This window comes from Oncorhynchus gorbuscha, linkage group LG01 (assembly GCF_021184085.1).
Source record: "Oncorhynchus gorbuscha isolate QuinsamMale2020 ecotype Even-year linkage group LG01, OgorEven_v1.0, whole genome shotgun sequence".
In the NCBI taxonomy this organism is placed as follows: Eukaryota; Metazoa; Chordata; class Actinopteri; order Salmoniformes; family Salmonidae; genus Oncorhynchus; species Oncorhynchus gorbuscha.
In genome coordinates this window covers 86,891,365-86,911,925 of record NC_060173.1, presented here as the reverse complement: position 1 = coordinate 86,911,925, position 20,561 = coordinate 86,891,365, and the positions used below count along the sequence as shown (strand labels likewise).

The 20,561-nt window shown below is 41.6% G+C and overlaps 2 protein-coding genes and 1 pseudogene across 8 annotated transcripts in view; 1 reads left to right on the top strand and 2 right to left on the bottom strand.

Moving 5' to 3' along the window:
* Window positions 1–20,561, bottom strand: part of LOC124044683 (phospholipid-transporting ATPase IH-like) — a 266,289-nt gene that overhangs the window by 155,096 nt on the left and 90,632 nt on the right. The window lies entirely within an intron of this gene.
* LOC124044885 lies at window positions 4,606–13,472 on the bottom strand (annotated as a pseudogene).
* LOC124044858 lies at window positions 12,495–20,036 on the top strand. Of its 2 annotated transcripts, none has more exons than XM_046364154.1 (5): window positions 12,495–12,966; window positions 16,742–16,900; window positions 17,132–17,293; window positions 19,482–19,533; window positions 19,757–20,036. In XM_046364154.1, exons 1-5 carry the CDS (start codon window positions 12,940–12,942, stop codon window positions 20,002–20,004), a joined length of 648 nt encoding a protein of 215 aa, XP_046220110.1. In that variant the 5' UTR covers window positions 12,495–12,939; the 3' UTR covers window positions 20,005–20,036. The 2 variants fall into 2 exon arrangements, with proteins under 2 accessions (XP_046220110.1, XP_046220111.1); XM_046364155.1 differs by lacking the exon at window positions 12,495–12,966 and adding an exon at window positions 13,655–13,869.

The following is a 20,561-nucleotide window of genomic DNA, read 5'->3' as shown; positions in this document are numbered from 1 at the left end:
CTAATCAGCTAGCATAACAACAGCAGGTAAAATGGCATTGACTAGGCAACGGGCCGATAGATAAATCAAACAAGCAGAATGGAGTACCGTGATTAATGGACAGTCCAGCGTGCACGCTGGCGTGTAGCCAAGTGATCAGAGTCCAGGGGCAGCGGTGGATGAGGCAGGGGGCTGGACTGGCGGGTGTTATCCAGGTTGAAAAATAAAATAAAAATAAAACTAACAGTGACTAAGTAGCTTGCTAGCTAGTTAGCTGATTCGCTTCTGGAGGTTCTTGAGTGTGTTCTAAAATTAAAATTAATAGCGATTCCGTGTCACATTGGGTGAGGCGGGTTTCCGGAAGGTATAAACAAATTTTAAAAATCGGGAAGAGATAGAAAGTACATATGGGCCACTGCGATGCAGACGGTTAGCAGGCCTGTGCTAACAAGCTAACAGATTAGCAGGCCGGGGTAAACAAGGTAGTAGTTAGCGGACCTGGCCTAAACAAGCTAGCAGTTAGCATGCCGAATTAGCAAGGAGATAGCAAGGGCTAGAGAGTTAGCCTTTGGAGAACGTCACGATGGGGTGAGTCTGTTTATTCCTCTTCATGCAGTGACATCGGTAGACCGGTCGTGGATCCGGGTATAGAAGCCCAGGAGTATGCTAGGAACACAGGAGCTCTGGCCGGGCTAGCTTCAAGCTACGTGGGTGGAAACGCTAGCCAGGAGTAAACAACCAGGGTTGCGGTTTAGCTCGATAGCTAGTTGTGAAGATCCAGCTGAAAAAAATGTTCAGTTTGCGGAGGGAATCCGGGCTAAAAAATAAATAGGTCTGTTATGCTCTGGTTAGCGTCGCGTTGTTCGAACTGGCGAGAGCTTTCCGAGCTAAAGGTTAGCTGATGACCGGTTAGCTGAAGACCGCTAGCATAGCTGGTGGTTAGCTGGCTAACTTCAGTTGAGGGTTTCGGTTCAGTAAATATAAATACTTTAGGAAAAGTAGCTACATTGGGTGAGGCGGATTGCAGGAGAGTATTTGGAAGCTTAGGTTTAGCAAAATGTTTTTAAAGATATGTGAAGAAAAATATCTAAAACGAAAAGAGACGTTATTTACAGATATTTACAGAGAGACGATACGACAGGACGACTTACTGCTACGCCATCTTGGATTCTCTAGGATAGGGGCAGCATTTGGAATTTTGGATGAAAAGCGTACCCAAATGAAACTGCCTGCTACTCATGCCCAGAAGCTAAGCTATGCATATTATTAGTAGATTTGGATAGAAAACACTCTGATGTTTCTAAAACGTTTTGAATCATGTCTGTGACTATAACAGAACTTATTTAGCAGGCGAAACCCGAGGACAAACATTCAGATTTTTTTTTTTGAGGTCACTCTCTTTTCAATGGGTTTTAATTGGGAATCCAGATTTCTAAGGGACCTTCTTACAGTTCCTATCGCTTCCACTGGATGTCAACAATCTTTAGAAGTTGTTTGAGGTTTTTCCTTTGATAAATGAAGAAGTAGCTATGTTCAGAATGAGGCAAGTGTACTCTTTGTTAGAGGCGCATGATCTGAAAGCATGCTACACATTGTTTTCCTCCTGTATTGAACGCTGATCATCCCGTCTTCAATTTTATCGATTATTTATGTTAAAAAATACCTAAAGTTGTATTACAAAAGTAGTTTGAAATGTTTGGACAAAGCTTACAGGTAACTTTTGTAGTCATTTTGTTTTTCTGGATCAAACGCGCCAAATAAATGGACATTTTGGATATATATCGACGGAATTAATCTAACAAAAGGACCATTTGTGATGTTTATGGGACATATTGGAGTTCCAACAGAAGAAGCTCGTCAAAGGTAAGGCATGAATTATATCTTTATTTCTGCATTTTGTGTTACGCCTGGAGGGTTGAAATATGATGGTCTGTGTTTGTTTGCTTGGGTGCTATCCTCAGATAATAGCATTGTTTGCTTTCGCTGTAAAGCATTTTTAAAAATCTGACACGTTGGCTGGATTCACAACAAGTGTAGCTTTAATTTGGTATATTGAATGTGTGACTTCATGAAAGTTTAATTTTTAAAGTAATTTATTTGAATTTGGCGCTCTGCATTTTCACTGGATGTTGGCCAGTTGGGACTTCTACCGTCCCACATATCCCAGAGAGGTTAAAAGCATGTTGAGAAGAGTGGTGTCCGGAGATGGGAAAAACTGGGGCATGCTTCTGCCCCACTTAATGTTTATCCTGTGAGAAGTACCCCAGGCGTCCACTGGGTTATCCCCCTTGGAATTGCTCTACGGCAGGTATGTGGAGGGATCCTTGACTTAGCCATGTTATCCTGATGAGGGACCGCCTGTCCACAGTCTGGCCCTACGAGGAAATGGAAAGGGTCTCACCAGTCAATTACCTCATCAAGCAACCAGACAGGAAGAAGAAGGTCCAACTCTATCATATCAACCTGCTGAAGAAGTACCATGGAAGAGAGGAGGGTGTGGCTTTGATGGCCGTGGAGGACAAGGAACAAGAGGAGGCCCTGCTACAGGTGCGCAGTGGTCAAACTCTCCTGCCGGAGCAGTCGAGACAACTAGACAAGGTGATTATGCAATTTGGCAGGGTATTCTCGCCCTTAGATGTCCTGTTTCATCATATCCACACTCAACCCGGCAAGAAGGTGCATACCCGTCCTTACAGGATTCCTGAGGCCTGCCAAGTCATCGCAAAGAACGAGTTAAGGGAGATGCTGAGGATGAGGGTGAACGAGCCATCTACGAGTGAGTGGTCCATAGTTCTGGTCCACAAACGTGACGGTAATATGAGGCTCTGCAAGAACTTTAGGGGTGAAAACGTCATCTCTACATTTGACGCGTATCCCATGCCCCACGTGGATGAACTCCTGGAGCACTTAGGAAAGGCCAAGTTCATCACCACCCTGGATTTGACGAAGGGATATTGGCAAGTGCCGGTGGCTCTGGAGGACCGTCCAAAGACTGCCTTCGTCACACCGGAAGGGCTTTTTCAGTATGTGAGGATGCCCTTTGGACTGCATGGGGCTTTAGAAACTTTCCAACGGCTCATGGATGCCATTCTACGCCCCCATCAAGAGTACGCAGCGGCGTACATAGACGATGTGGTTATCCACAGCGAGGACTGGGATAGCCACCTCTTGCGACTATGGCCGGTGCTCGTGAGCCGGGAGGCTACAGGGCTGACAACCAATCCAAAAATGCTGCCTGGATCTCTCCAACGTGGAATACCTGGGATACACCGTTGGGAACGGAAAAATACATCAACAGGCAGAAAAGACCAGGGCTATTCAGGACTGGCCCCGGCCCCAGTCAAAGCGGGACGTCTGAGCCTTCTTGGGGACAACAGGATATTATCATCGTTTCATCCCTGGGTATGCAACCATTGCCAACTCCCTCACAAACCTCATCAAAACAAAACGTGCCAAACCGTGTAGCGTGGAAGGACAAGACCGAAGACGCCTCCCAGTTGCTAAAAGAGCCTGTGCTCTGACCCCGTCCCGCAGGCTCCTGACTTCTCCCAAGAGCTCATTGTGCAGGTAGATGCCTCAGATACGGGGCTCGGAGACGTCCTAGCTCAGGGTGAAGGCGAAGCGGAGAGGCCTATTCTCTTTATAAGTAGGAAGCTCAGTGATCGGGAACAGAGATATGCTACCACAGAGAAAGAGGCCTTAGCCATTAAGTGGGCCCTCGATTATCTCCGGTACTATCTACCGGACATAGGTAGTACTGGTACTACCTCGTTACTGACCATGCTCCCCACATGTGGATGGCCGGTAAGAGAAACAATAACAACAGAATAGCTAAATAGTTTCTTGCTTTACAACCATTCTCGTTCCATGTCATCTACAGGGCTGGATCGAGGAACGGGAATGTGGATGCACTGTCCCGATGTGACCAAGACGGCACGTCTGGCGCCCGGCTCTCCTGTCTGGTCCTAAGGGGGAGGTATGTGGAAGGACCACCAGGGAGCAGGCTGCTCCCACGGTCAGTAGCCCAGCCCAGTATGTGAGTCGAGATGGTCAGAGGCAATTAAGCACATGAGCTATTCTAATGAGCTATTCTCTTTCCCCTACAAGAGAGAGGAGGGAACCGGAAAAGAGGGGAGAAAGAAGAGTATTTGCTTCTACAGAGGAGAGGACGTACCTTTCGGAAGGGAGAAGAAGGGGACACTCCACCTCTTGGGAATGGTCACCACGGATCCGGACAACCGCCTGAAGGGAGCTCTCCACGGGAGGATCATGAAGGCGGTGACATACCCGTGATTTATGTTATAGTTTAAAGATACTCACCTTGTGTTCCTTGTTCTTGTGAAGATGAAGATTCAATTAAGAAAACCTGCTCCTGACTCATTTGTTCCACCTTGACTTTTTAGAGCAACCTCTAAGTACTTGGTCCGCTCACAATAATAATTTCAAACCTTGCTTACATTTGTATATGATCACGTGTCTCTCTATTATGTGTGGGAATACTTGGGAACAGATGAACAAAATAAAAATCAGTTGGAGCTGATTTCATGGTGTTTTTACAGTCTTCTGTATGTCCAACAATGACAAATTTTTATTATTTTTTAAACGGAATAATAATACTTTTTTGCTTAGAAAACTTGCAGGAGCAAAACAAAACACCTGCAGGCTGCCAGTTGGGGAACAGAGGCGAGACATTAACACTGGGAGCTGACTCAAGTCTTCAGGTCTCAGGCAAAGTTACCTACCATTCAGTGAGTGAATACATGTTTAGCATGTGTATGTGATCCCTACAGGAAACATAGACACATAGTGGGTGTCATAGAGCGGGTCTCACTTGACAATGAGGTACTTGAATAGGGCGAGAGCGCGTTCCTCCAGAGCGCTTTTGCCCTGAGTGACGGGGTCATTCTCGTACGTGTACTTCTGTTCTAGCTCCTGGAGCATCTTCAGCTACTGACGCACCTGCTGTAAACCCTCTGCCACAGCAGTGAACCGACAAACACACACACACACAAACACACACAGTGAATGCGGGTTGAAAATATTGCTTCTGAAAGTATTTGAACAAGGTTTAATATAAGGGTTAGGATATGAACTGGGCCTAGGGGCTAAAGCTAACATGGACTAGAGGCAGGGCTGACCAGATTTGTAGCTGGTCCAAACAGGCGTTAGGCGGACCACCGATGCAAGCTATCCTATCTGCTGTCTGTGCTTCCACTCAGGTACCTCCACTGTCACCAGGTTGAACTGGATCTGCTCGGCCAAGCACAAGATGTCAGAAATCTGATTCACCACCACCTATAGGTTGGGAGAAACAAACATCAGTCTAACCATACAGCGTACACACTCATGCAAGAACGCCCGCACACACACACACATTCCTACCTCTCGGGTTATGTTGAGTTTGATGAACATCTTTCTGATTACAATCTCCTCTTCGCGGATCTCTTTCCATACCGCCTGTGACTGTGCCATCCCATTCACCTCTTGTTCCACTGACAATGACAGAATCAACATTTACATAGCGGTAAGCATTCACAATACGATAGCAGAAGAAACACCTGGAATTTCACAGCACAGTTGCTTCAGCCTGTAAATTAGTTTTAGTACAGTAGGAGTAAGATATGTTTTACAGTGCCTTCACATTGGCTAAAGCATATACAGATATGGCACCAATCTAGTCTTGTGTCCCAGACCCAGGCTATTGAAAAAGACTAGGACCAGGCTAACTCCTACAGTACCTCGGCTCTGCAGTGTCTTCTTCTTGAAGTCGTGTTCATCCTGTAGGTCCTCCAGTGACTTAATCTCATGCTCTGAAACCTGAAAAGGGCAGAAGTCACACATTTTAATGGCCATGACTCATGATGGTGTTTGTGAAAAACATTTTCTACCCCTTTCGTAGGCTGTTCAACTGGTTATTGTTCATGTAGAATGACAAGACAATGGGCAGTGTTGTGGTACGGTGCATGATAATATATCCACATAACCAATGACACATGGTATTGTCCAAATGACCGCACCTAAACTCGGTTCCTCAGGTCTTTAACGTTGTTGTCCAGCTCCTTCTGTTTCTCCAACACCATGTTGTTTGGTGTGGACCCCACATTATCCTGACAAAAACATTCACAAACATTGTGTCTGGTTTCACACTCAGGTCACACTGAAATGCTCCTTCTGTTGCAGCAATAATTTAACTTCTTGGTGACAGGGGGCAGTATTTTCACGACCGGATGAAATGCATGCCCAAATTCAACTGCCCGCTACTCATCCCCAGAAGATAAGATATGCACATTATGTACATTATTATTATAGAAAACACTCTGAAGTTTCTAAAACTCTTTGAATCATGTCTGTGAGTATAACAGAACTTATTTAGCAGGCGAAACCCCGAGGACAAACCATTCAGATTTTTTTTTGAGGTCACTCTTTTTTCAATGTATTTTCATTGGTAATCCAGATTTCTAAGGGACCTTCTTCTAGTTCCTACCACTTCCCCTGCATGTCACCAGTCTTTAGAAATGTGTTGAGGTTTTCCCTTTGTGTAATGAAGAAGTAGCCCTGTTCAGAACGAGGGTCACTTGTAGTATACTGTTAGATAGAGGCGCGTGACCAGAAAGCTAGCTACAGTTTGTTTTCCTCCTGTATTGTCATCCCGTTTTAAATTTGATAGATTATTTACGTTAAAAATACCTAAAGATGTATTACAAAAGTAGTTTGAAATGTTTTGGCAAAGTCTACAGGTAACTTTTGAGATATTTTATAGTCACGTTGCGCAAGTTTGAAATGGTGTTTTTCTGGATCAAATGCGCCAAATAAATGGACAATTTGGATATATATCGTCGGAATTAATCGAACAAAAGGACCATTTGTGATGTTTATGGGACATATTGGTGTGCCAACAAAAGAAGCTTGTCAAAAATAAGGCATGAATTATGTTTTTATTTCTCCGTTTTGTGTCACACCTGCAGGGTTGAAATATGCTTTTCTCTCTTTGTTTACAGAGGTACTATCCTCAGATAATAGCATTGTTTGCTTTCGCCGAAAAGCCTTTTTGAAATCTGACATGTTGGCTGGATTCACAACAAGTGTAGCTTTAATTTGCTATCTTGCATGTGTGATTTAATGAAAGTTGGATTTTATAGTAATTTATTTGAATTTGGCACTCTGCATTTTCCCTGGCTTTTGGCCAGGTGGGATGCTTGCATCCCATATATCCCAGAGAGGTTAACATACAAATACAATATCAAAGGCAGTTTAACCCATTTTTCATATCTATGTTGCTAAGAAATGTGCTGAAATATTAATTCTCCATGCAATAGCAACTTTTCTAAGACAATGCATCATGCACACACACACACTACAACAGAAATACTCACAGAGTTCCATTAAGCAGTATGCAAAAGACAAGATCGGTGTCTCACCTCTTTTTTGATGATGGAGGCCACGATCTTCTTCTCCTCCTTCAGACGTTTACAGATTATCATGGCCATCTGCAAAGGGTCTTCCTGGAAGTGGTCCTGGAAAGAGTTTCTCAACTTTACATTTAACAATTTAAAGTAGACTTTTTGGTGTTCCTCAAGGATGCGTTCCAGAACCACTGTTCTTTCCTGCTCATAAACTCAAACAATTAAATGGTTACTTATTGGCTTAAAGAACCTAAGATTGTCTAACCGTCTAACCTGATTAGGACGGCTGACTCATTACATTAGCTTGAAACATTGTTGAAGCCCTTAGTCCTTATTGGCCCTGAGCTGACATTAAAAACAAATCTTCAGAGTACCATTCTTTCTTATAAGAATCAAAACACCAGTCTATAGAACAATACTCAATACTCAGCGCCTGAGTGTTTCCCTTATAAGTTTATGTCAGTCCTTACATATTAATTCAGAGTTCGACCCTGGCCTTTCCTGCAGGTTGCGTTTAATCTTGCGTATATTGTGTTGCAACAGGAAGTTGTTCTCCAGGGCGAAGCGGCTGTACTGAACATCCAACTGGGCCAGGAGGTCATGGAAACGGACCGCTGCAAGAGAATCGCTGGTGGCCACCATGTCCCTGAAAGGGGTCAACCAAAAATACTTAAAAATTATTGTCATCCTTTGAAATGAAAGCAACCAGCTCAGGGAACACAGTAATTGCAAAAATGACTAGCTGGAGTCATCTGAGCAGTTGGCTTCTGAGCCCTCACCCGCTAGTGACTGAATGCTGATATACTTGGTTCTGACTCGCTACAGGCTGTCCGGCAAGAATGCATCTCAGTCGAGGAATTGTATTAATCTTTATCACCACCACACATAGTAATCACACACACAATCTTCTTTTACACTAGGAATGAACTTGCGGTTATTGCGGATGCACTGCCAAACACCTCTAGTAAAACACACTGGTAACTTGGTCAACAGCCAAATTTGCTATAACCACTCTGAGCCAGAGTCCAAATGCGGGCACGTTGATTGGCTCAAAGGAATTACTTTTTTTTTTGCAGTATTTTGTGAGGTGAAAGTTGTGAGGTGAAAAAGGTCAACAACCTTACACCAACGACAACAAACATTTCAAGTAGTCCACAGCCTTTACAAGCATGTTACTTTTACTTTCTGTTTTCTTATTACAGTAGTTGGCGCAGGCTTTCTAATATCTAGATTAACAAGGCCAAACTAAGCACAATACGTCATGAGAGCAGTTACACCACAGCCTTCAAATGCATCCACACATGCTGACTGTGTAAACTACACACCCCTTGGCAGTCTGTTGCTTACTGCAGCTCACTCACCAGTCATGGCTCTCTATCCAGGCACTGAGGTACTGGCGGATCTCCATAGGGAAAGTATCATCATACAGCTGGTCCACCTGCTCCAGGTACTTGGAGTCTAGCTGCTGCAGCTGGAACCACTGGGCCATCTAGAAACCAGGGACAGGGAATGGCAATCAGTGTTTTCCTGTATCATTCCATAGGCACCTCAGTATGGAGGTCAGAGAATAACCAGTATAGTGGGAAACAGTACAATACGTAGCCTACTAACTGTCGCATCCTTTGCACAGGTCAAACTGTGCTAACTTTCGGATGCTGTGATCAAATCGTTACCACGTCCACGTATGACTACAGCCATGTACACCAGGGTTGGGCGCAGTTCAGTTTTCATGTCTAAAAATTCAGGAAGTGAATTGAAATATTGTCACAGAAAACAGTGGATAATTTGTAATTAATTAATTGAATTTCAATATACTTCCTGAATTGAAAACTTAATTGAGAACTCGGTCTAAGCTTCTTTAATCTTTGGAGGGTTGAGAAAGAGAGGCAGCTACTCTACAGTAGGCTACTGCTGGGTAAGACCAAAGTTACTTAATAGGATCCTGCCCAAATAGGTTTTTATGTGACATTCTCTTTGTATTACATTCTGTGTAACTCAGTGAATGGGTATAGTTTAATTAAACTAGGGTATGTAGGCTGAAATCAAATTGAAGTGCATTTCACTTTTCCTGAAATATCACATATTGATTTGTACAGCAGCATGTCCCGTGTAGACTGATGGTGTAGGAATGTGATCTAAAAAGCAGCACGGCAGTGTGCCTTATGATGGTGAACGAGGCTGAGAAATTAATTAGTGGAGCTGTTGCCATCTTGGGGATTTCATACAGAGGTAAAGTAGGTTTTATATCAGACATTCAACAGACATTCAACAAACATTCACCATTTGCCTATTTAAATGTTGACAACAATATCCATTCCTCTCAGACTACTACAATTAATAAAAAAATTAACGCAACATGTAAAGTGTTGATCCCATGTTTCATGAGCTGAAATAAAAGATCCCAAAAATGTTCCATATGCACAAAAAGCTTATTTCTCTCAAATGCTATGCACAAATTTGTTTATTTCGCTGCTGTTAGTAAGCATTTCTCCTTTGCCAAGATAATCCTTCCACCTGACAATTGTGGCATATTAAGAAGCTGATTAAACAGCATGATCACTATCACAATGCACTAACAATACCAGGGACAATAAAAGTCCACTCTATATTGTACAGTTTTGTCACACAACACAATGCCACAGATGTCTCAAGTTTTGAGGGAGCATTGAATTGGCATGCTGACTGCAGGAATGTCCACCAGAGCTGTTGCCAGATAATTTTATGTTAATTTCTCTACCATGAGCCGTCTCCAACGTCCTGTCCTGCAGCTCAGATCAGAAGGATGACTGCATCTTTGACAAAGCAGGATTATTAACTTGACCATGCTTAAAGACACAGTATATTCAATGTCTGATTTCTTATTGTTACCCATCTACCAATCACTGCCCTTCTTTATGAGGCTTTCAAAAAGCTCCCTGGTCTTTCTTTATACTTGAATTTGTGCTTGAAATTCAAGACTTGACTGAGGGACCTTACATATGGTGTTTGTATGAAGGACAAAGGAAGGTGTAGAGATTCAAAAATGATGTCAACCCCTATTATTTCATACAGAGTGATTCCATATAATGTACTATTTGTATGAATATTCTAAGACAAATATGCTTGTCTGTATTTTTTTTTCCATTTCAAAATATGTTCATTTCACATGTTGAAGATCTAGATCATGAATATTCAGCTTTCAAATACACAACGCAGTGGACTAGAGGTCAAGAGGGCCAGAGAGCAATGGAACGAGTGTTTTTCAGTTCAACATCTGTTTCAGATCTGTGTAGGAATTACAGTCTGGGACTCATAGCTACATGTGAGAAGTTCTCATTGGTCCAAATTGTCTATACATTGAGCCTGAAACGGTATACTTGGTATTTGGCCAGTGGCCCAATTTTATTGCAATGAATTCTAATTGGTCAACCACAGGCTAGGCTTGGGCTAGGCTTTGTTCAGTGAAGAAAACACTGAGGACAGGGAAAAATAAACATGTACCATCTACTTTCCAGCATAACAACTATGATTTGTTCTCTTTGAATACATATATTTTTCTCCCTCTGATTTGCTTTGAGGTCTGTGTTATTGAAAAAGTGTTACTGAAAAATAACATCAACTGCTAACAGTTTCACAACAAAACTTGCTTCATTCTATAGCTGGAGGACTCCTTATATCGCCAAAAGTGAAAAGTATAACACATTTTTTTGTCTTCATCTGTTGTGGTCTAGTACTGTCTTTTTGCTAACTAGGGCCATCTATTTTAAGTGCTGCCCGATTTCCCAGTGGCCTACTTGGTGTGTGAACTGCTGACTGCTCAAAATTTGCAGATACCTGTTAACACATCAACAAGGATCAAGGGGCAGGGCAATTTGTGACTTGTTTTGGTAATCAGTGGCTTTATTGGAGGGGGAGTGGTTTAATCTGTTTTCTGAGTGTATATAACCAACTTCTCAGTGTCCATCTCAAAGTGCTTCATTCTATAGCTAGAGGACTCCTGTTATCTCTCGGAGATACGTGTAATAAAAAAATTGTCTTCATCGGTTGGGGTCTAGTACTGTCTTTTTGCTAGCTAGGGCCATCTACTTTAAGTGCTGCCTGTTTTCCAGAGCGCTTTTGCCCTGAGTGACGGGGTCATTCTTGTACGTGTACTTCTGTTCTAGCTCCTGGAGCTGGCAGAATTTGGAGTACATCCAACCTGTCTCACAACCGCAGACCAAGTATAACCATGCCAGCCCAGGAACTCCACATCCGGATGAATCCGAGTTTGAAATGAACTGGGCAAATGGCAGACAGCGTGTAATGGAATCGTGTGGGCGAGTGGTTCGCCCAATGTGGGAAGTGGGCTTATGGTATGGGCAGGCATAAGCTATGGACAATGAATACTATTGCATTTTATCGATGGCAATTTGAATGCAGAAATAACGTGACGAGATCCTGAGGCCCACTGTCGTGCCACTCATCCCCCACCATCACCTCATGTTTTAGCATGATAACGCACTGCCCCATGTCGCAAGGATCTGTACACAATTCCTGGAAGCTGAAAATGTCCCAGTTCTTCCATGGCCTGGAAACTTGTCAGACATGTCACCCATTGAGCACAATTGGGATGCTCTGGATCAATGTGTATGACAGCATGTTCCAGTTCCTGACAATATTCAGCAACTTCGCACAGACATTGAAGAGGGGGACAACAATCCACAACCAAGAGCCTGATCAACTCTATGCAAAGGCGATGTGGGGTGCTGCATAAGGCAAATAGTGGTCACACCAGAAACGGACTGATTTTGTGATCCATGCCCCTACCAGTTAAGGTATCTGTGACCAACAGATGCATATCTGTATTCCCAGTTATGTGAAATCCTATGTATTTATTTAAAATTACAGACTTTCTTATAAATAGCAACTCAGTAAAATCTTTGAAATTGTTGCCTGTTGTATTTTTATTTTTGTTCTGCTCAGTGGTGTAATGTACTTAAAAATTGTACTACTACATTTTCATTAGGAATCCAAAATAATGTACTTACTTCATACAATTTCTGACATTTTGAATTCTTAGCAGGACAGGAAAACGGTCATCCCTACTCTCCACTGATTTGGTGACTCACTAAACACATGCTTCATTTCTAAATATATGGTGCCGTCTGGTTTGCTTAATATAAGGAATTTGAAATAATTTATAAGTTTATTATAAGTATATTTTATCCAATTACATTTTTGATACTTAAGTATATTTAAAACCAAATACTTTTAGACTATCGCTCTAGTATTTTACTGGGTGACTAACTTGAGTAAAAGAAAATATACCTTAATAGAAAATGACTCAGTCATGTATGACAATTGGGTACTTTTTCCACCACTGCACTGGTTCTGTGTATAAGCCATTTAGCAATAACTTTTACCCAAAGCGACTTAGCTACGATTATGCTTGCTTCGTCCCGCAAAGTATCGTTCCTAGAGATACTGAATATGCCGCTGTTAAGTGGAAACGTTATTTTCGTTTTGAGTTGGTTGATCAAGGACGCAAGACAACGTACGGAAGCTTCTCCAACGAGTCGTCTGTATAAACAATGGTTCGATGCGGGACGAAGCAATGGCCATGCAGGTATACATTTTACGTATGGGTGCTCCCGGAATCGAACCCATACTAATTGCGTTGCAAGCGCCATGCTGTACCAACTAAGCGACATGACCACAGACGACATTAGCCAATGTTACGTTTCTCACAAGAATAGAATACTTGTGTTGTAGCTATACAGTACCACGTTAGCTAGCTAGCTAGCCACAGTAGCTAGCCAGGGCTACAGTTTGCATCCATGCCATACTTGTGACATATAGTTCTTTCAGGTTTAGCTCATGTCAGCTGCAATGTACCTGGACTCATTTGTAATAACTGGCTCTCTGAAGTTTATTTTGCTGCCACCAAGGTGAACCACGCGTATTTCTGCGTGCGCCACCATCTTTTCGAATTTCAACTATGAACCTTCGCCTCTGACCCAACAACACATGGCATGCTTCTGTCCTTGTTCATTCAAAACTGGTTCGAAGTCGCCCTCAAGCGTTCTTCTCAAATTACTGCATTTGATTTGTTATTTTTATTGCTTTAAATTATTTAACCTTGTTTTATTTAGCCAAGTCAGATAATAACACATTCTTATTTACAATGTTATGTATTGCTCATCATTGTTGTCGGCTGTTGTTTACTTATTTATTCGTTGTCTCATCACATTATTATACAAAAAAACAGAAACGTAGCTAATACACCAGTATTTATTGTTTCGAGTGGTCTTTTTAGTGGTATGGGGATCCAGTATTGCGTCGCTGATCGCATTGATTGACAGATTATCCCTGAAGTTGTTTTATGACGTAAAAGTTCATTCACATTATGACGTTGGCTGAGTTACCGTATAAAATGCGATAGCTTATCTCTTTGGTAATCACTTGGTAAAGTTTTACCTGATGGGAACATAGACTCCAGCCATAGACTTTAACCATGGAGGATAATAAGGTAAGCCTACGAATTGCTAACAGAGAAGCCCTATGCAAGTGGTGCAGGAACCGCTGTACCGTCTTTAAAAAAATGCTGCGGCGGGAACCACAGGGTATACAGGACATATCGATAGGGGTGCGTAAGTAGTGGCAGCTGGGTGGCGGTGTGGGCTAACGTTAATGTGCCGCTAATATTATAATTTGTAATATTGTAAAAAAAAAGTATGCATTATAATAACCTATGGGACTTGTTATACATAAAATATGATCCTTGCAAAGATAACAGCCGTAGGCGAGTTTTTACCTGAATTATAATAACAATAGGTGACTCCATAACGTTTCTAGCTCCAACAGTGCAGTAATATCTAACAATACACACAATCTAAAGTAAAGGAATGGAATTAATAATATATACATATTTGGATGAGCAATGTCAGAGAAGCATAGACTAAGATACAGTAGAATGGGAAGGATACAGTAAATACATATGAGATGAGTAATGCATAACATGTAATGAAACAGGCAGGGAGCAGGTCTCAAACCCTCAACCTTCTAGCCCGAAGTCAGCGTGCTATCGACTGTGCCCCAAAAGAATGCTCAAGTGGCAGAGTCGATATCTGCGCTTATAAACCCAGGGTCGTTACAATATGTAAACAACATGAATAGTGTTCCATTGTTAAAGTGGCCAGTGATTTCAAGTCTCTGTATATAGGGCAGCAGCCTCTAAGGCGCCTGTGATGGCAATTTAACAGTCTGATGGCCATGAGACAGAAGCTGTTTTTCCGTCTCTCTTCTGGATGATAGCGGGGTGAACAGGCAGTGTGCTCGGGTGGTTGTTGCCCTTGATGATCTGTTTGGCTTTCCTGTGACATCGGGTGCTGTAGGTGTCCTGGAGTGCAGGTAGCTTGCCCCCGGTGATGCGTTGGCTGGGCTGATTTACTAGGCTGTCCTCACAACCCTCTGTTGTGCCATGCAATCGTGGGCAATGCTTTTACCATACCAAGCAGTGATGCAGCCAGTCAAGATGCTCCTAATTGTACAGCTGTAAAACTTTTTGAGGATTTGAGGACCCATGCCTAGGGCTGTGGCGGTCATGACATTTTGTCAGCTGGTGATTGTCAAGCAAATAACTGCTGGTCTCACAGTAACTGACCGTTAATTAACACAAACACATTTAGTATCTCCTTGCTTCCACTCATAGCCTACAAACCACTGATGCAGACCTTTGGAACATCTACATATTAAAACATCTAATAAATCCATGTAACATAGCCTACACCATCACAATAAATCCAGTCTAAAATGTAGTCTATTTCAGAAGAACAGAATAACATACTCTGACTTGTCCTTATGTTAGACCCTGATCTGGCTATGCCATATGGCTACACTAGTTAATTTAGCAGACAAGATTTGGTTATAATTCCATGGCATTAATTTATAGTATTTTATAGTATCAACATAGCTGAATAAAATTAAATGTTTTCTCCAAATGATTTGAGGGAGTGAGCACATGTGGCTATTCTGTGTTTAGCAGTTAACAAAGAAATAGGTACTCCTTTATGCTTAATTTAGAGTTATTTATGTGGTTGTGATACAAACGTTGGGCAATCCATTTTGATTTTAAATACATTCTAAGGCTGTATGATGTGACTGAAATGATGATTTGAAAAAAGTCACATGAAAGGCATGAGCTCTGCTTTATTTTTTTTTGCTCAGGCTGCATACTATTATTCACAATTTGACAAGCACTTGATAATACCTCAAATCACCCAGCGACATCCCCTTTGTGTGACCATAATGCCCCCTGAAAAAATCCATGCTTTTTGCAGCCAGTGTCCATTGTGTCCTTGAGCTGAATATAATAATTATAATTCCCTTCTCCACCCGAGCCACTGCCTGTTCACCCCGCTATCATCCAGAAGAGAGACGGAAAGCACCTCTCACTCACATGGCTCTCTCAGATAGCTCAATTCTCATTAGCCAATGCCCATCAAGTGATCGGGTCTTTCTCACAGGCTACAAGTGAAGACAGACACATTGGAGACTCAATTGTGTGCATCCTTATCCAATTCCAAGGCGCGTATTGAAGATATTGGAAGAACTGTCCACATTTACTTTTCATCAGCTAACAAAATGAGTAGGCTTAATGAACAACAAAAGCACTAGCCTATGTCGATCTACTATCCCCATAGTACAAAAATGGACGTATTCTGTGTAAGATATAAATATTCCAAACATAGTCTGGGACAGCTGTGGGATGCGATAGATCCCAAAATGAATACAACCGTTAGCAAAAACAAATTTACCATGGCTAAGGGCTGTATCCAGGCACTTTGCGTTTTGGCTTGCTTCAGAACAGCCCTTAGCCGTGGTAAAATGGCCATATAGCACACCCCCTCGTGCCTTATTGCGTAATTATAAACCAGGCAGTTTTGGTCCTGGATGCTTATTGGCTGAAACAGCATTTCAGCCATGTGTATATATGACAATATACCACGGGTATGATGCAAAAATACTTTTTACTGTTCTATTTATGTTGGTAACCAGTTTGTATTAGCAATATGGCACCTCAGTGTTTGTGGTATATGGCCAATATCCTACGGCTAAGGGCTGTATCCAAGCAGTATTGCCTAAGAACAACGCTTAGCCATAGTATATTGGCCATTATAAACTGGGTGGTTCGAGCCCCGAATGCTGATTGGCTGAAAGCTGTGGTATATCAGAGTGTATACCACAGATATGACAAAACATTTATTTTTACTCTTCTAATTAAGTTGGTAAGCAGTTTATAATAAATCTGCGTTTGTGTCATGTATAAGAACAGATCTTAGCTGTGGTATATTGGCCATATCCATGAGCATTTAAAGAATGGTCTAATTTGTTCCAATCAGAGTTTAAATGAAGATGATCCACATGATCCTCAAAGTTTGGAAGGTCAAGTCCAGGAAATGAAGAATGATATCCTGGGTTTAAACTATCCAGAAGATAGTGAAGTGAAGGATCCCCTGCCTCAGATCGAGCTGAAGGCTGTGACAAGGAGAAAAGTTAAGGTGAGAGAATAGATTGAGGAGAGAAAGGGAAATCTAGGGTCTTACTTGTCCACACTCTAAACCTGTCCAATATGCCATACAACATGTTGTTGTGAGGTTGGAGGGTAAATTGTCCTTACAACCAACTTCCATCTCTTAATATTCAATCACCATATGTTTACTGTAGTTCTTCTCAAAGGCCTGTATAGCCACGGCAACATACAGTATGTCATTGACTGTATTGTCTTTTAGACCAAGAGGAGGACCAGTGCCAACAGGTCCACAGTTGAACAGAGCACTGATACTGATGCAGTTGAGAAAGATTTTGTTGATAATCAGAATGATGAAGATGAGGTGAAGAAGGATCCCCTGCCTCAGATGGAGCAGGATGCCGTAAAGAGAAATAAAGTCAAGGTAAGGAATAGATTGAGCAGACATGTGGATATTTGTGATATCTTTCATGTCTACAACCTGCCCCTACTGCATGTTGTTCTGAGGAAGGTAAATTGCCCATACAATACCCTTTTATCTCCAAATAGTAAATCTAGGGCTGACCCCATTTGGTTGACTGGTCTATTGTTTGTTCGATAGGCTGTTGGTTGACTGGGATTTCTTAAGTCGAGCAGTCGCAAAATCTTTTTACTTCATGGTGCACATGGACACCTGTCTGATTCGCACCTGTCTCAGTTGACTAATCCATTGCTGAGGCCACAGGGATGGCACAGTCCATCACGCTAAGACGTGATACTGAAATTGTATATGGTTATATTATGTAAAAAATAATGGTGCAACCCTGATAAATCAAAAATGATTTTATAACGAATGCGCTTTTTCCCACCACTGTCAGTGGTTCTGAAACATAATCTTCAGTGCGCCATAGAATTGGCGCCCTTCCCTATGTTGCTATGTGCATAATACAGTAGCAAAGTTAACCAGCATATTGGGATTGAGAACAATGCTGCATAGGCAGCAGCAGCAGAGATGGGGAAACAGCCCTTGCCTTAGCCTAATTTTCTTAAGACAATTGAGGAGAGAGGAACACCCAACTTAATTAGGTCTATAATCAATAGCCTAATTGTTAAATGTGCCTAGCTTTGTAAATCATCCATATGTATATTACCAGTCACAAGTGTTTTTCTTTATTTGTACTATTTTTAACATTGTAGAAAAGTAGTGAAGACATCAGAACTATGAAATAACACATATGGAGTCATGTAGGTATCAACAAAGTGTTAAACAAATCAAAATCAATTTTATATTTATATTTGAGATTCTTCAAAGCTGCCATCAAGGCAAAGGATGGCTACTTTGAAGAATCTCAAATATAAAACATATTTTGATTTGTTTAACACTTTTTTGGTACCTACATGATTCCATATGTGTTATTTCATAGTTTTGATGTCTTCACTACTAATCTACAATGTAGAAAATAGTAAAAATAAAGAAAGACCCTTGAATGAGTAGGTGTGTCCAAACTTTTGACTGGTACTGTATACATATATACAGAAAGGAGACAGATATAGCTTCTGTTGCCTGTTTGAGTATTTGTTTAATAGCCTACTGATTCTGTGAGCACCAAGCCTCATGCACCGGCAAAATGTTGAATTAAGCAATTTCACAGATTCGGCTGTTTTTAATCTTTGCTATGCTGTAATAAAGGCTTTACAATTTTTTGTTGTTAGAACAGACTGTATTGCTTAGAATTTATTTAGTGTTGTTTACACTGTTCCAAATGGTCAGAAAAAACAATATTGTAATCTAACAGCAACTGGTTGGCACACAATACTCACACAAAGCTTGCTCCTATACCCTCATTTTTCTTGATCTCCAGTAGTTTCCACAACTAAGTCAAATATCTTCCACAGATCTGACTTCCCTTTCCTCCTAAGCAACCAGTAAACATTCGCCCGTTTGGCATTTATTTTTCACATCCTCCGCATCCATTTTGCTGTCGATATTACTGTGTTCGGAGTTTGTTATAACCAATTTATTGATTTGATTATGATAGGCTATAGGTGAGGCCCTATTTGTCACATGCATGCGATGCTTACATGTTTCACATAAAGAGAGCAAGGCTGAGGAAATAGGTCATGTTTTTTGTAAACAAGTTAGTGATTTCGGTAACAGAAATTTTCAGTCAGAAACGAGGAAGAAACTAAATGGCTGAAATGATGTTGCATCTTCGGCATGGACAGCACAATAAACACTTGCTGTTATGTGGTGCTTTTCACTGCAGTATGGAGGAGAGTGAGAAAATGTGCGCCTGTCACACAGGCACTCGCTGTCATTTATTTTAATACAGTGTCATCATCGGGCTCTTTCTTTAGTCATTTGTGTGTCTTAATTATTTAATCAAACAGTGTGCTTAAAGCATCAGACAAGCTCAGTGCCTATGTAGGTGATTGTATTCAAACACATAGGGTGTGTCTGATATGGAAAAATACATTTTAACATTAGAACAGGATGACTCTCGGTCGACAATTTTGTTTTTGTCGGGGACAGCCCTACAATCAGTCTTACCCTTGCTCTACTCAAAGGGCTGTATTGGAATGGCTTCATACAGTATCTGCGTGTATATCATTGACTGTATTGTCTTTTTTAGACCAAGAGGACCAAGAGAAACAAAGCGGAGCAGATCACTGATACAGATGCAGGTCATAAATTGAACTCAAATTTCACTGAATGTAATCCTTTTGCATGTGAATGTGATTTAGTATGGACATCTATTGAGCAGAGGACTAATAACAGAGTGCACATAGCATCCTTCCTTGGGTACTTAACTTCACAAAGTACACAAAGTTGGCTAATACATACTTGCCTCACAAGGTTACATGTTTTCTGACTTCTTTACCTTGGTGAATGCTGCTTTGGACACAGGTCCCTCTACATCTGTGGAATTCTCTGGGATGGCAGTTCAGGGGACATCTCACCAGGGACAATCTAATGAAAAGATCCTAAGTGAATGTGTCTCCAGGGCCTGTCAGACCAGGGCTCTTGACCTCCCGCCAATCAATCCTGATGCCTTCAACCCGATTATCATCCGGTTTCTAGAAAAACTTACTGAGGAGTATGTCCAAACTTCTATTGTAGTATTTGAATGCAATGTCATCTGGAGGATTTTATAAATTGTATGTGTGTTGGTGTGCTTTTTGGGACTAAAAACATCTAATTATCTCCTATAGGACCCTGTAAGTCGCTTAACCTTGACAATTATTCATAGATATATTAATAGATCTTTCAAGAAAATTAGATACAAGCCTTTTATCTATCTACAGTATCATCCACATTATCACAAACAGTTACATTCAAAGAGCGTTTTAGTAGCCTACTGCTTTTCATGCTTTCAAATGTATGCCACTTTCACGATTCTCATGAACATATGTGAGATTGTTTGTATCTCTTTGAGGAGCTTTGTTTCAGAGCCCGGCTATGAGTTATCTACCTACACTGTTTCGGTCCTACAGGTGATGAGGGCATTGCTTGCGGAGATGTGCCTGGAGATTGTGCGGTTTGTATCTGAGGCCATCCTGGAGGTCATCATCCCTGCAATTTTCCGTTTTGTACGGATATACAGCCATGTGTCTCCAGTATTCGTCAAGTCTCTGACAGAATCAGAGAGATCTTCAAGCACAAACCTGAAGGTTCGCAAGAGAGGCAGCAGCAAATCCTCAAGGTCTCGCAC